Source organism: Camelina sativa, chromosome 5 (assembly GCF_030686135.1).
Source record: "Camelina sativa cultivar CO46 ecotype springtype chromosome 5, ASM3068613v1".
In the NCBI taxonomy this organism is placed as follows: Eukaryota; Viridiplantae; Streptophyta; class Magnoliopsida; order Brassicales; family Brassicaceae; genus Camelina; species Camelina sativa.
In genome coordinates this window covers 14881552-14895947 of record NC_141884.1, presented here as the reverse complement: position 1 = coordinate 14895947, position 14396 = coordinate 14881552, and the positions used below count along the sequence as shown (strand labels likewise).

The 14396-nt window shown below is 31.3% G+C and overlaps 2 protein-coding genes across 2 annotated transcripts; both read left to right on the top strand.

Annotated features, from left to right (window-relative positions):
• The first annotated feature begins 294 nt into the window (after positions 1 to 294).
• Positions 295 to 4785, top strand: LOC109132853 (uncharacterized). The gene is made up of 3 exons (XM_087512361.1): positions 295 to 522; positions 810 to 2087; positions 4735 to 4785. The coding sequence occupies exons 1-3, from the start codon at positions 295 to 297 to the stop codon at positions 4783 to 4785; spliced, it is 1557 nt and encodes a 518-aa protein (XP_087368487.1).
• A 5071-nt stretch (positions 4786 to 9856) lies between these two features.
• Positions 9857 to 13900, top strand: LOC104786890 (cytokinin riboside 5'-monophosphate phosphoribohydrolase LOG1). Its single transcript, XM_010512343.3, has 7 exons — positions 9857 to 10349; positions 11724 to 11821; positions 11991 to 12021; positions 12751 to 12850; positions 12944 to 13014; positions 13234 to 13377; positions 13472 to 13900. The coding sequence occupies exons 1-7, from the start codon at positions 10245 to 10247 to the stop codon at positions 13562 to 13564; spliced, it is 642 nt and encodes a 213-aa protein (XP_010510645.1). The 5' UTR covers positions 9857 to 10244; the 3' UTR covers positions 13565 to 13900.
• Positions 13901 to 14396: the final 496 nt, after the last annotated feature.

Genomic DNA, 14396 nt, shown 5'->3' with positions numbered 1-14396 from the left:
TGGATTTCTTGGATAATGTGGTGTGTGAGTTCGGTTTCCTATCAAGTGTTGCTTAATGGTCAACCACGTGGCTCCATACTGCCAAAACGGGGACTGCGACATGGGGATCCTTTATCCCCTTATCTGTTTATTCTTTGTACTGAGGTGTTGATAGCTAATATAAAAAAGGCAGAGAGGGAGGAAAAAATATCGGGAGTCAAGATTGCCCGAGATTCTCCTCCTATTTCTCATCTGTTGTTTGCGGATGATAGTTTATTTTTTTATAAAGCGGATGAGGAACAATGTTCAACGGTGATGGATATCATTGGTAACTATGGTAAAGCGTCAGGCCAAGAGGTAAACATGGATAAATCCTCTATTATGTTCGGTAAAAAAGTGCCTTCAGAGGTCAAGGAAAAGGTTAAGTCCGTCATTGGCATTTCCAAGGAAGGGGGTTTGGGCTCCTATTTGGGAATCCCTGAGAGTCTTGGAGGATCGAAAGCTCAAGTTTTCGGTTATGTTCGCGATCGGTTGAATGACCGGGTAAATGGTTGGAATGCAAAATTTTTATCTAAGGGAGGGAAGGAGGTTTTACTAAAGTCGGTAGCTTTGGCCCTGCCCACGCATGTAATGTCATGTTTCAAACTTCCTCAAGGTTAAACATCTAAATTGACGAGTTCTGGTGGAGTTCTGAAGGGAAAGATCGGGGGCTCCACTGGGTGGCTTGGGATAAAATGTGTAAGGATAAATCAGAGGGAGGATTGGGATTTCGGGATTTGGAAATTTTTAATGATGCGTTATTGGCTAAACAGTATTGGCGTTTAATACAGTTTCTGAATTCTTTATTTGCTCAAGTTTTTAGGGGTCGATATTTCAGAAACAAACATCCGTTAATGGCTACAAAACCATATTCTCCCTCATTTGGGTGGAGAAGCATTTTCTCAACTAAATCCCTAGTGGAAAAAGGAGCCCGATGGTCAGTTGGCTCGGGTATTAACATTTCGGTCTGGCGTGATCCGTGGATCCCGGACCAGCATCCTCGATCTGCAAATGGTAGGGGACGGCACCTTCATCCAAATTTAATGGTAAATTATATGATTAACCCACAGACTAAAGAATGGCACCTCCCTATACTACAAGAATATATGGATCCGGAGGATATTCAAACTATTCTTAGTTTGCCTATTAGCAAATCTTATAGACCAGATCGATTGGTGTGGCATTATTCACATTCTGGTCGGTATTCGGTTAAATCAGGGTACAAGGTAGCCCAAGATATGAAAGCTGAAATTGAGTATGGTCCCAATTTTAATGCTCTGAAGGCTAAGGCTTGGGACCTCCCGGTTCCACCTAAAATCAAACATTTCTTTTGGCAGATCGCATCGGGTTCTCTTCCGGTGACGGTGCGATTAGCCTCCCGGGGAGTTAATTGTGATACGGTATGTAAGAGATGTGAAATGGAGGAAGAGTCGATTAATCATACCTTATTTCAATGCCCTCTTTCTCGTCGGGTTTGGGAGAGGATTTTTGTTGGATCTAATACGGACAAGTTCCCTTTTGGTTCAATCTATTCCAATTTAGATTTTATATATGGAAAAGGTTTAGCCCATTTGGATTTAGGCGTTACACATAGTTCGATTCCGTGGCTGGTCTGGTTCTTATGGAAGGATAGGAATAATAAAGTTTTCCAAGGGTTACAATCAGAGCCAACAGATATTATCGATCAGGCTCTACGTGATCAATTATGGTGGGAGGAAGCCCAGGTAGCCGTAAGGGCGGGTCCTGTTTTAACAGAGTCTTCGAGTACGCCAGAGATATCAATTTATTGTCAGGTTGATGGCTCGTGGAAAGCCACAGAACCTCATTCAGGGTTAGGATGGTGGTGTGGTGATAGTGAACATCAGACCTTGGTAATGGGTGCCAGATGTCAACGTCGCAGTGCATCCCCACTTCATTCAGAGCTAGAAGCATTACTATGGGCGATGGAGTGTATCCGTTCCAGAGGAATTGATTGCCGAAGATTCGAGACGGATTCTGCAGAGTTATTAGCGATGGTGCAAGCTCCGGAGGAGTGGCCGATTTTCTCAACGCTTCTTGAGGAGTTTCAGGTACTTAGTGCTTCCTTGCCCCTCTTTTCCCTGATCAAGATCCCCAGAACATCCAATATGAAGGCTGATTGCTTAGCTCGATCTTCTAGAGTGCTTTTATCAGAATCATCTTTTGTAAACAATTTTCCTCTAGATTGGGTAACCAATCGAGGAGTTTTATTTTAGTTTAATGTGAAATTGAAAAAAAAAAAAAAAAAAAAAGAGTGGTAACTAAAAAAATAATTCAGTCAGATCTTATGCTGCATAATCTTTCTAATCTTAAATTTCTTTTAGCTATTGAAGATACAAGAAAATCTAGTAAAAATTTCTTTAAGAATTTGTAACATTCTTTAAATTTTAAGGTAAGATATATTGATCACCTTAATAGAAAGGATAATATTTTGAGTTTTTGTTTACAAATTTTTGATAAATATAATTAAACAATTTGATAAGGATTGTAGTCAACCTTTACCATACAATTTATTTTTAATAAGTTAAATTAGATAGTCGTAAATCTCAAAAAAAAAAAAAAAAATAGATGAGTACGTAGCCAGTAAAATTGAGGATAGTAAGTGAAGATGATGGATGATGTTCCAAAGGATATGAGGGACAAGATGTGATTTGCATAGAGATGTTTTATGTGGGAACATGTCTTAGTGGGAATAACCTTAAATAGAGACAACATTTTAAATTAAGCCCTGTTTTGCCCATTGCACCCTACATGTTCTTAATAATAATACTGCTTCGGTGGCTTCGTAGTTGGATTCCAACCAATTTCACAAATTTTGGGTATGGAAAATAACAAGAAAAATTCTAGGGACTTATCTGTTATTCACCTTGGAACATATTGTGTGTTGTATTTTTTATTTTCTTGTTAAAATTTGCATTAATGTGTGTCTAAGTACGTAATTTTATTGAGATGATTTGACTTCAGACAAAAGAGTAAAGATAGAGATGGGTGACACAGGATTTCCACTTCTTCTGTCTCTCTGGTCTCTTACACATGTCCCGTTTTATTCGAATCCCATCTTTTAACACTTATCGTAATATCGTGTTACAACATTTACATAGCTACCTAGGTATGGTTTTATTTTTTTATTTTTTTTCATACATAACTTCGAGATCGGGTATTGTATTGGCGTCTGGCGATCAAGTATAACCTTATGATTTATACTAGTGACGTTGTCATGTCAGGACAGCACAAGACAGCATAGTACATATTATTGACTATATATAAAAAAAACTGATCATATATGCTTTTGATGTATTTTTTTATTGTTGAAATCATGCTTAGTTCAAAAGAGAAACGATGAACATATATATAATATTTTGAACGAGTTTGCTATACAGGGTTGGATGGTTTTCTGATTATTTTTTCTAGCTAGCAACTGACTAATATGTTTAAGTAGTACGGGTGATTTTTACTGCATTTGTGTGAGAAAGAAAAAGAAGAAAAAAAATTGATGGGTTAAAAAGTTTGCAATGATTTGTATGGTAAAATGAATATTCCATTGTAACTAACCAAGACATTGTCATACTAAAGGAACACCATTCAGCCATACATGGTATTTCTAAATACCGACACAACGAATAATATGTATCAATTTGGGAAGGATCATCAATAGGATAGCATAATGAACATTATCCACACACACACTTTGTTAAAAAAAAAATCAACACACACACAAACACTAATAATCATCCACCATATGTTTTAATGCACATGGGATGATATAGCACCATAGAGTAATCTTAAGGATTCTGTTGTTGAATACTACAGTTAAAGACGGGTGGACGAAGAACCCAAACACAAATGGTTCAATGGCGTTTTGGAAATTTTCAATTTTTCGAGGGTAATAATTAATAGAAGCCCTAATTAATATCTTTATATGTCTCTCATAAAAATGAAAAACGATAATATTTTCTCAAAATTTTTAATATTAGCTAGTTATCTACTATTCTAAATTGAGTGTTATCTTACAATTATCATTCAGATTTTATTTTTTTGTTAAAGAATTATTCTTCAAACTATTAACTATCTATGACATACATGCACAAATATGTCAATATGATGAACGCAGATCTATGATTAATGTACAAGCACAGTTTATCAAGTTATCGTAAAATCGAACTAATATGTATAAAAATTTCTCAATTCTCCCCTTTTTGTTTTGGTATACGTCAATTCTCCCTTTTACACCCTCCACATGCAAAAGAATAATTATCTCACTTTTTTTTTTATCTTCAACTCCTCAAGTACATCATTTTTCCTGTATCTGAACTGTGAGTCTTTGTGAACTTGAGATGTCAAAGGTTGTACAGATATATGAAGCAACAAAAGTCAAAGTTCTAAAAACATTGAGAGCAACTATTCATCGAAAGATTGAAACTTGATATACCAATAGAAGATAGTGTCACAACTCTACAATCACTTAAAATAAACTCATTATAATTGTAGACAAGGACTCTGTCGAACACTAACAAGGGTAGAATAGGGGTCCCCTGCGTACTCTGTACCTCCCCTCTCCTTCTTCCTCCATGTGATACGTTTCTTACATTATTTTGTGGTTTTGCATATCCCCCTTTTTCACAATCATGCATTCTTAGTTTTGTACATATTGTTCTGTGACATTTGTTTTTACACATTTTTCTCTATTTTTTTTCTTAGATTAGTACTGAGTATGGTCGCCAACAAGACAGAGCTATGGACCAGTGCTGATGACTCTTTGAAGTTATAGTAGATCCTTGACTGAAGTTTTCAACAAGCTTACTAATATTTCATCAATTTTCACTTCAAAATATTTCATCAATTTACCAAAGAAACTAATTTCACCACTACATTGCTAAGTAGACATAGCACATAAAACTTTACTAATTCTAGACAAGTTATACTCAATGCATATAATTTTACTAATTATACTCAATGCATATAAACATAACTTTCGAGATAGATTCGATTATTTATTTGAATTTGGACCATTGTTGTATCAACTAAAAATGAAAATGGTGGATACTAGGTGGTAGACCATACTTTCCTAAAATGGGGAGGCCACAAATGGTTAGTGTATGAGATAGGTGTCGTTGTATCTTTGGTTCTTTGGCAATTAAGGAATGTCCATCTATTTTGAAATTGTCTTAAAATAGAAAAGGCAAACCGTCACTAATCACTACAATATGTTATGCTCGAAGTGTGATCTGTGGATTAGTTCAGTGTTACTTTATTAGCATTTTAATGCCATTTTTTTGTACACCGACGTTGAAATTTCAAGTGTTAAGCACATATTGACATCCTATATAATTTATCAAGGTAAAACATTGAATTATGGTGAAGGTGAATCTCAGTATTGAGTATTTTAGGTAGGATATTTTTTATCAACCATCAAACAACTTCATTTTAATGGACCATCATTCACTTTCGTCCAGTGGTTGATTCGTTATTTTAATTTTTTTGAAAGAGTTTTTGTATGATCATCTAATACTACACATATATAATTTTTTCCTGTTTTGTTTTTATTCATACTTTATCAAAAATCATTTTCAATGAATCATCTACTTATCTTATAACTTGTTTGTGGGTCAAAACACTTAATTGTGTAGTTTAATTAAATCTACTAAAAATATGGGTCTTATGAGCTAAGACTTGTGAAATTTTTTTTTTCTAAGTCATGTCCATATTAAATTTCCACAAGGCATTGGCTCAATATGTATACTACTTATAAAAGTTATGCATTGATCCAAAAATAATTAGAGGGTTCAGTGATTGCACTTTCATAAATCTTTTTAAAACAATTACTGTAATATATACGAGTAAAGAAAATTAAATTCAGTCAAGAAGATATGCTAAATAGTAAGTACACGGTTTTAGTTCTGGAACCGGGGAAAACTTCAACCAAGAAATATATTTTTATTTTATCATATGTATATATATATATATATATAAGAAATAAATAAATAACATTAAAATAGCTTATGGCTTTAATATTTTATGGTACAACAATTTTGAAAATTTTATATACGCCATCATGTTTTTCACATGTTGATACTTTTTTTTTTTTTTGGCTTTTGTAGTGTCCCTAAATTTGGACCATGCATCACATATCCACTTTCCTAATATATGAAAACTAAATTTGTATATCTTTTACAAAAGATTTTTGTATAGTTTTTTTTTCGTCAAGGAAATCACATAAATATTCGACGACCGTATTTGATAGACAATTTAACCAAATAGTCTTCTCGTGGGATTAATAAATTGGGTTATTTGTCACTTTTGCAACATTAATTGAATACTTACGACTTTAAGAGAATGGTCAGTGATATATGGGGAATAACAGTACCAAATGATTGCAGTAGATAAAACATTACAATCTTTAGGATTAGTACTAAATAATTGAGGCTGTTTTATGTACGGTTGGTCGAGAATAAAGTAATCAAAATACTGTTACATATTTCAATGAAAGTTTCAAACCGGATTAACTCATCCCATTTAATAAGTTTACTAACGTGTTAAGATATTTTATAGATTTTGAGCTTTTCAAAAGTTGATCCTCTAAAGACCATGGTCCTGAAAATAAAATGTCAATTCTAACACGTTTGATTTAGGGCTGTGGGTTTTGCTAGTTGACTTACATGTTCTTCCAATTTTAATTTTCTGTTATTTAGTTTCTCACAAGAAGTAGATTTTCTTTTTAAATTTATGTACCATAAAAATAAGGTTTTCTAGTAAACAAAAATCCTCTAAATAACTCTTTTCCTTTTGTAAATTGACCTTTAACTTGCAAAAGATACGTATCAAACTTACAAAATTGAAATGTACTCAATCTCTAATATATATTACTCTTCTTCGAAGAGCTTGTACACTCTTATACTTTATTCTTTTTAATTTCTAGGACTTAAGTTACGTTATTTTTTTTGAAAATTAAGTTACGTTATTCAATGCGAGGGTTTCGATTTGATATAGTATTTACACATAATTTTGAAATTTTAAAGTGATGACTGAGGATTATATTGTAGGTTAAATCAGTTTTCGTATGAATGATTTGCATTTTTTGCAAGTTAGGGTAAACTTGCAAGAAAATGATATTTGGAAGATTTTTTCCTAGAAAAACCTAAAATATAGGATAAGACTTTAATTATTAAAAATTCAATGATATATAGTGATTTATAAAAAATAAATATCTTTATTTTACAGAAGAGTATGATATCTTTAGATCATTTCTTCAGCTCTTTAGATCATTTCTTCGCATGCTGGCCACTCTCTTCGAATGGTTCAAAAAATTGTGAAGTCTGTTTATGTTGGACAATTGACATGGAAGCTCTCAATCCTAACGGTCTAGATAAATAAGAGCATCATGTTTTCTCTACATCTACTGATCTAATCTACCCACATATACACTTAAATATAGGGTTGTAATATACTGACTAAATTAATACAAACTATTCGACTATATGTTTTGATTACCAATATATATATATATATATATATATTTCAAATAACATACTGCATATTTGCATCGATATAGTATGATTGAATGCCTCAAAAGTAATGATTGATGTTTTGAGAACTGTTTGTACTACTAACAAATCGTCCTAATGCCAACGGTAATAATTTGTATAACATTAAATAGGACAATCTTCACAATCAGAACCTTCTAATATCAGATCCAAAAATTACTTTTACAAGTGTATATAAAATAAAATAATTTTTTAAAAGATATCATGTAATATTATTTTTGAAATAGCATTACATTAACGCTAAACATTTTTCTTAGCAGATATAAATTTCTCATATTTTATACTACACAAACAAAAACATTTGTATCTCAATCACTAAATATTATCTCAAACACTAAATATTGATATGTTGTTCGTTTGCTTGTCGTTGGATCATCAACAGAGACAGATGAACAATATAGGTTGTCCCATTACTTTTCAAAAAAAAACTAACTAGAAATAATATATAAACTAGGTTCTAACCTGGAGAACTGCTGAATTTGCTACATATATTAAACTATAACTTTAAAGAAGGATTGAAACACACATTAGGTTTTGTCTCTTAAAAAAATTGAGAAACATATTTTTCCAAAAGTCTTTCATTTGCTAGTATCATCAGTTTTAGTAAAACTTAATAAACTTAATTTCAAAATTTAAAGATATATAAGATATTATCAAATTTTACGAAATGTCTATTTTTGCTTCATCAACAACATTACATGGTTTTAGGAAAAAAAAAGTTCAAGGTTTAAATGTCGTTAATTTGAAAATTCATAGTTTTAACGACCTTTTTCCTAATCAACACAACGACGTCGTTTTGTCAATAACAGATTTGTTAACGACGAAGTAAACATGTGTTAATTGCTCTGTTATCAGATTTTACGAAATGTCTATATTAGCTTCTTTAACAATATTTGATGTTTTAAAAGGATAATCAATATAATTTAATATTTTAAATGGTTTTAGGGAAAGTTCATTGTTTAAATAATGTTAATGGAAACTTTCATGGTTTAAATGAAATTTTCCCAAACATAATTGGTTTAGATACCCTAAACATCAATACTTAATAAATTACATAGAGATATGCAATTATAGGCCTTGTAGTAAAATATTAAGCTACAACCACAACATTTCAGTTTTAATTCTTTTTACTTTTTTCTGTTAAATTTTTTCTATTCTTAATTACAATATATTTTATATGGAACCCTTCGTCTTCCTCGTCATGAATACCAAAGTAAAACAAGGAATGACCTGTTAGACTCTCCTGTAGTTATTCTTATACATACTAATTAAATCAATATAGAATTGCGTCTAACAGAGTGTCTAAATAAATAAATAAAACGAAAAATAGACCGAAAGTAAATTCAGATGTGTGACGACAATTGCTGAACTTTTTTTTGGATAACTTGAGGTAATTCTATTTCCAAACCTATGGAGGACACCCGAGACTAATTCATGGGAGACAATAGCTTAACTATAATTTCAAAAACTGTTTTCTATGTCTGAATTGTGATAGCTTGGTTCCTTTGAAAGAATCATCCGTTATTAAGCTCAAAAATTTGACAAAGTCATTTTCGAAAAAAACCCAAGGATGTAGTCTCCCACTAGGAACGTTTTCAAATGTTGTTTTAAGGTCTTTCACCTAAAAAAAAAAAAAACCAAGCATATCGAAAGCAATTTTTCAGTCAATCAAAGATTTCCATAAACCTTCATGGCTATGATAGAAAGGATTATACGATCTTAACATTACTTATGATGTTCGTATGGAGTCAATCATTCTCTTTCATGAACTGGTTGGCAAATTTGTTCACATGCTTTGAAGGCTCATGAGCGAGTACAAAGCTCAGAGAATTGTTTTAGTGAATAAATTTATTTATTCATTTCTATTTTTGTTGTTAGTCACACAAATAAAAAATCTTTCTAATGGTTAAATTAAATACTTTATTACTTTTATTTATTTTGCTCTTTTTCTAAACCAAAAAGTTTCAGGTTTAGGTTCATTATGTTGGACTGAAGACCAAAACATGTTCGTGTAATCACCTCTTCAAAATGGCTACAGGTGATGATACTGATACGTCGGTTAACCTATCAAAACCGGATTTTTTTTTTTCTTGCTCGTTTTGATTAAGTCTTAATCAGTGGGGAAATCAGTCGGCAACTTATAAACATATCGTATCCACACACACTGACACACACCATGTCAACAAAAAGTACTTTGAAGTAATATTAAATAGAATGTGATATATAATGAATGTGAACCTTAATTATTCAAGACATTCAGTACATTGTAAATTGTATATTATTATTGGTCTCCAACTAACATAAGGAATAAGACAATTTCTTTTCTAAGGTTTTTTTTTTTCTTTTTCTTTTCGTAACCATTTTTAATCTATTTATTATGGAAGAATGTCAAACTCGTGTTATATAAAAAAGAAATAGATGTCAAACTCATGTAGCTAGCCACTATTTATTTATTTATATTTATTTTAAAAGTTTCTTTTTGAGATATTACTTACTAATAAGAAGCGTATGAGCTAGGTATATTAGTAGTACCCCACCACCTAATATTCTATATATAATGAGCAAAGAACATTCATACCAACACACAACGAGAAAGATAGATTCTTCATCCTTTCAAATTATAATTTTCCTTTTTTTTTAAAACCAAAACTTTGTGTCAAGACAGAGATGGAGATAGAACCAAAGTTTAAGAGGATATGTGTCTTTTGTGGAAGTAGTGCTGGTAATAAAGCCAGTTACAAAGATGCTGCTATCGAACTCGGAGCCGAACTGGTAAATTTTTCATTTTCCTCTTCTTTGTTTAGAATCTTGTTTTTCTTTCTTACTTCTTTTATTTTTTTTCTTAAATTTCTTTTTTCGTGTATATAAGAAAATTTAGCCTTTTCATTTATTTTTTCATAGCTTACGAGCAACCCAGAAAGAAAGAAAAAAAGCTCTGTTTTTCCTCTTCCAGTTTGAAAAGAATTGAGAATTACAGTAAAACCTTTATCAGTTCCAAGTTTTTGGGAAGACTCATGTCTTAAGACCTAATTCTCCTATGAGTCATAAGTTCTCTCTCTTTTTTTCTCAAGACTTCAGATTTTTCTTCTTTGTAGTAGATTGTAAAACCGTAACAATAAGAAAACCACATACACAACGTTTTTTTTTCCCGTTTTATGTAATGTTTAAGGTTTTAACTCACATATTAAACATTATTTATTACCTACATCAACACTATTCAATCTATTACGAAATAAATTATAGCATACAACTAACTGTAAAACAAAAATAACTAATTAATTTTAGATTTAAAATAGTATAAAACATTACCTAACGTGAAATTTATTTGGCTAAAACAACATTTATTGTAATAGGAGGGAGCAATATAGACAGATTTAAAATAGTACAAATGGAAGAAGATAATAGAGCGGAGATTAGTTTAACCTGTTTTGATTTCCGTTTTGGATATTTTATGAATAGCGAAGAACAAAACTTCTTTGCTACCAAGAAAAAAATTAAAAATTATAATTTTCTGTTTGACTTCTTGACTTTTAGTAAATACGACCTCAGAATAAGTATCATCAAATATTGGATCTCTTGTTAATTTAATTTTTTTTTCAGTTGACCCAATAAAGGTATTACAAGTTGCTCGGAAATGGATTTAATCATTTGACTTGTCATAACTCATAACTAAAGCATTTTAAGCCATTTAAAGTTAGTGGAGTTCACTATTTATATATAATTTCTTTTTTAAAAACCCCATATTATCTTGTTAAGATGATTTTTATTTGGAAGAATATTATCTTCTTCCATTTGTACTTACTGTGATCAGTGGTAGAAACATAGTTACATAGCTTAAAAAAGGATGAGAATTCAAAAGTATTTTTAGTTGAATTTTGTGATGGGAAAGTTCATACTTTATTTTTGTTTTACCATCTTTTTTTTTTGTTTTTCATGTACTTTCTTGGGTACTTTTACCAGAAAATGTAATTATTGAGTTTTCCACACCTTTATAGTTTTTTCTACAATATCTTTATCCACTATTTGATGTAATACATTTTTTTCTCTCTCTTTTTTTTGTATCAATTAACGAATGACAACGACCACTAAAATTAAAAGGCAAAGTTTACCAAAACCATCCAAATGTTTTTTCTTTTTTTTTTGTAGGTATCGAGAAACATCGATCTTGTCTATGGTGGAGGGAGCATTGGTTTAATGGGTTTGATTTCTCAAGCTGTTTTCAATGGAGGTCGCCATGTCATCGGGTTCGTTTTAGATCCATTCTTAAAGTAAAATTTCAATGTTTAAGTTAGTCATTAACGTGGAAAGAACCGATTAGTAGTAGTAATACAAATGGATAATTTTGGCGTACGTGTAGTGTTTGTGACGTTAACTTTTTTAACTAACTTTATTTTGTCTTGTTACTGTCTTCAGGGTTATCCCCAAGACACTAATGCCAAGAGAGGTACGTCCGAAATATAACTCCAGAATAATATTTATGAAGTATTGTTTTTTTCTTACCACTTTCGTAAGAACAAATAAAAGAGTTTGCAGATAAATTGGTGGTAGATAATTTAACAAGAACATCAACCTCATAAATGTTATCTTTAAACGCGTATATAACATTTGTCTCATATTAGAGAGTGTTTCAATTGAGACAAAACAGGCCAGTTTATTGGACGGTGATATATTCATGTTTCTTTCTTCTCTTTTGTTTTTTTAGCTATAATTAGTATTTTTTCTCTATATTTGAAATGGGAAATTAATTTTTAACTGATTAAGATAAAAAAAAATTAAAGACACCAATCATGTTGCTCCAAAAATATGATTACCTTTTTAAGAAAGAGGGTCAAAGTGATAAATGTAAGAGAAGCACCTCGAGAGACTAAATCATCATTACATCTAATCCTTTTCTCACAACATAATGGGCTAAAATATGATTGCACAAAGATAAAAATGGATTTGTAAATTACTACATGTTGAGTCTAAAACAGTAGCATAAGAGACTTTTATTAGATTCACATATCTTTGGAGGAAGGAAACCATAAAACAAGTGGTGTGAGTGTGTAAGAGATTTGTCTTTTTGTTTTGGAATACACAGAAGACACAAGTGGTGTGAGTGAGTGAGTACTGAGTGGTGATAATAATAACAAAAAAAATAAAATAATAATGTGTAAAAAATTTGTGAATAAAGATAACAGGAGAGACAGTGGGAGAAGTGAAGGCAGTAGCAGACATGCACCAAAGGAAAGCTGAGATGGCTAAGCACTCTGATGCTTTTATCGCTTTACCTGGTTGGTTCCTTTCCGTTTTCATCTTATCCACATTTTATTAAAATTTTGATCAGTAAAAAATGGGAACTAACTAATGTGTTGGTAATTATGTAGGTGGGTATGGTACACTTGAAGAGCTTCTTGAAGTAATCACTTGGGCACAGCTAGGAATCCATGATAAACCAGTAATCATTTTGCTTCCATTTCCGTTTACATATATAAACTAGTTAATGATTTAGTTTTAGTGTAATTAGCTAAAACAACAATGAACATGTTTTTATCAGGTAGACCTCTACGACAAAACATATATGTTACATTTGATATAATTGTCTTAGCTACATTTTTGTGAATTAGCTAATTTATTTTTTAATCTGATGAATATAAATGTGAAATGAAATGTGAAGGTGGGACTGTTGAACGTTGAAGGATACTACAATTCATTGTTATCATTCATAGACACAGCAGTGGAAGAAGGTTTCATTTCACCAACTGCTCGTCATATCATTGTCTCTGCTCCTTCTGCTAAAGAACTTGTCAAGAAACTTGAGGTTTATAATCTTTTTTCTTTGTTTTTGGTTATCAACCTATATTTTTCTGTTATAAATATCTATTCCATTTTTTTGTTTTATTTTGGAAAAATAGGATTATGTACCAAGACATGAGAAGGTAGCCTCAAAGAAAAGCTGGGAGATGGAGCAAATAGGGCTGAGTCCTACTTGTGAAATCTCAAGATGAAAAAGAAAAAAAAGGACTAATTAATTTCCTTAATCAGGACAGACCCAATTGAATGTTTCTCCAAAATTGGGATCCTTTTTATTGATTGTAAAACTTTAGTCCCAGCAATCGGAAAAAACAGATTAACTTTCTTCTTTTTGTGTAGTTGATTATGTTGTTTTAATGTATTTTTTTTTTTTAGTTTTTATATCAGGGGAAAAAAGACTGAAAAGATGTTGGTTTTTTTTCTAAGCTTGAATTTTGTAATATGCCCCCAACCAACAACTCAATCTTTGGGGGGTTTTTTTTTTCATTATTTGTTGACGAGTTTAAATTAAAAAAAAAAATGTTTTAAAATTTGTTTCCGTTGTGATTATAGTAATCAAATGTTGATGGATTGTATGAACATTTTGATTGAAGTTACAAGTCTCTTGATCACCAATTTGTAACACCTAAGCTTCTTTAGCCACACATTTGAAACATCTAAATTAGTTTAACCACACACATTTGAAACACCTAAACCACGAAATTGCTTTTTTCATTTGATTTAGTAAATTTTTAAAATTGTAAAACTAGTGAAATTAATTTTGTAAAAATGCTAGGATTTTTTTAAAAAATCCATTCATAGTATTATAATTTAAAACAAAAAGTTGTATTCATATGGTTCCCTCAAGTTTTACAGTAAAAACGAAGAACAACCAAAACAAAATTATGTGTACAATATACTAAGCCCAAACATGGAGTTGCTGCATATATATGGATCACCTAATGGGCTTACTCTCAAACTTAGCCTGTATACTTACATTTATCTTATGCTTCTTATTCAACACAATTTTTTTTTTTTCTTTACTTA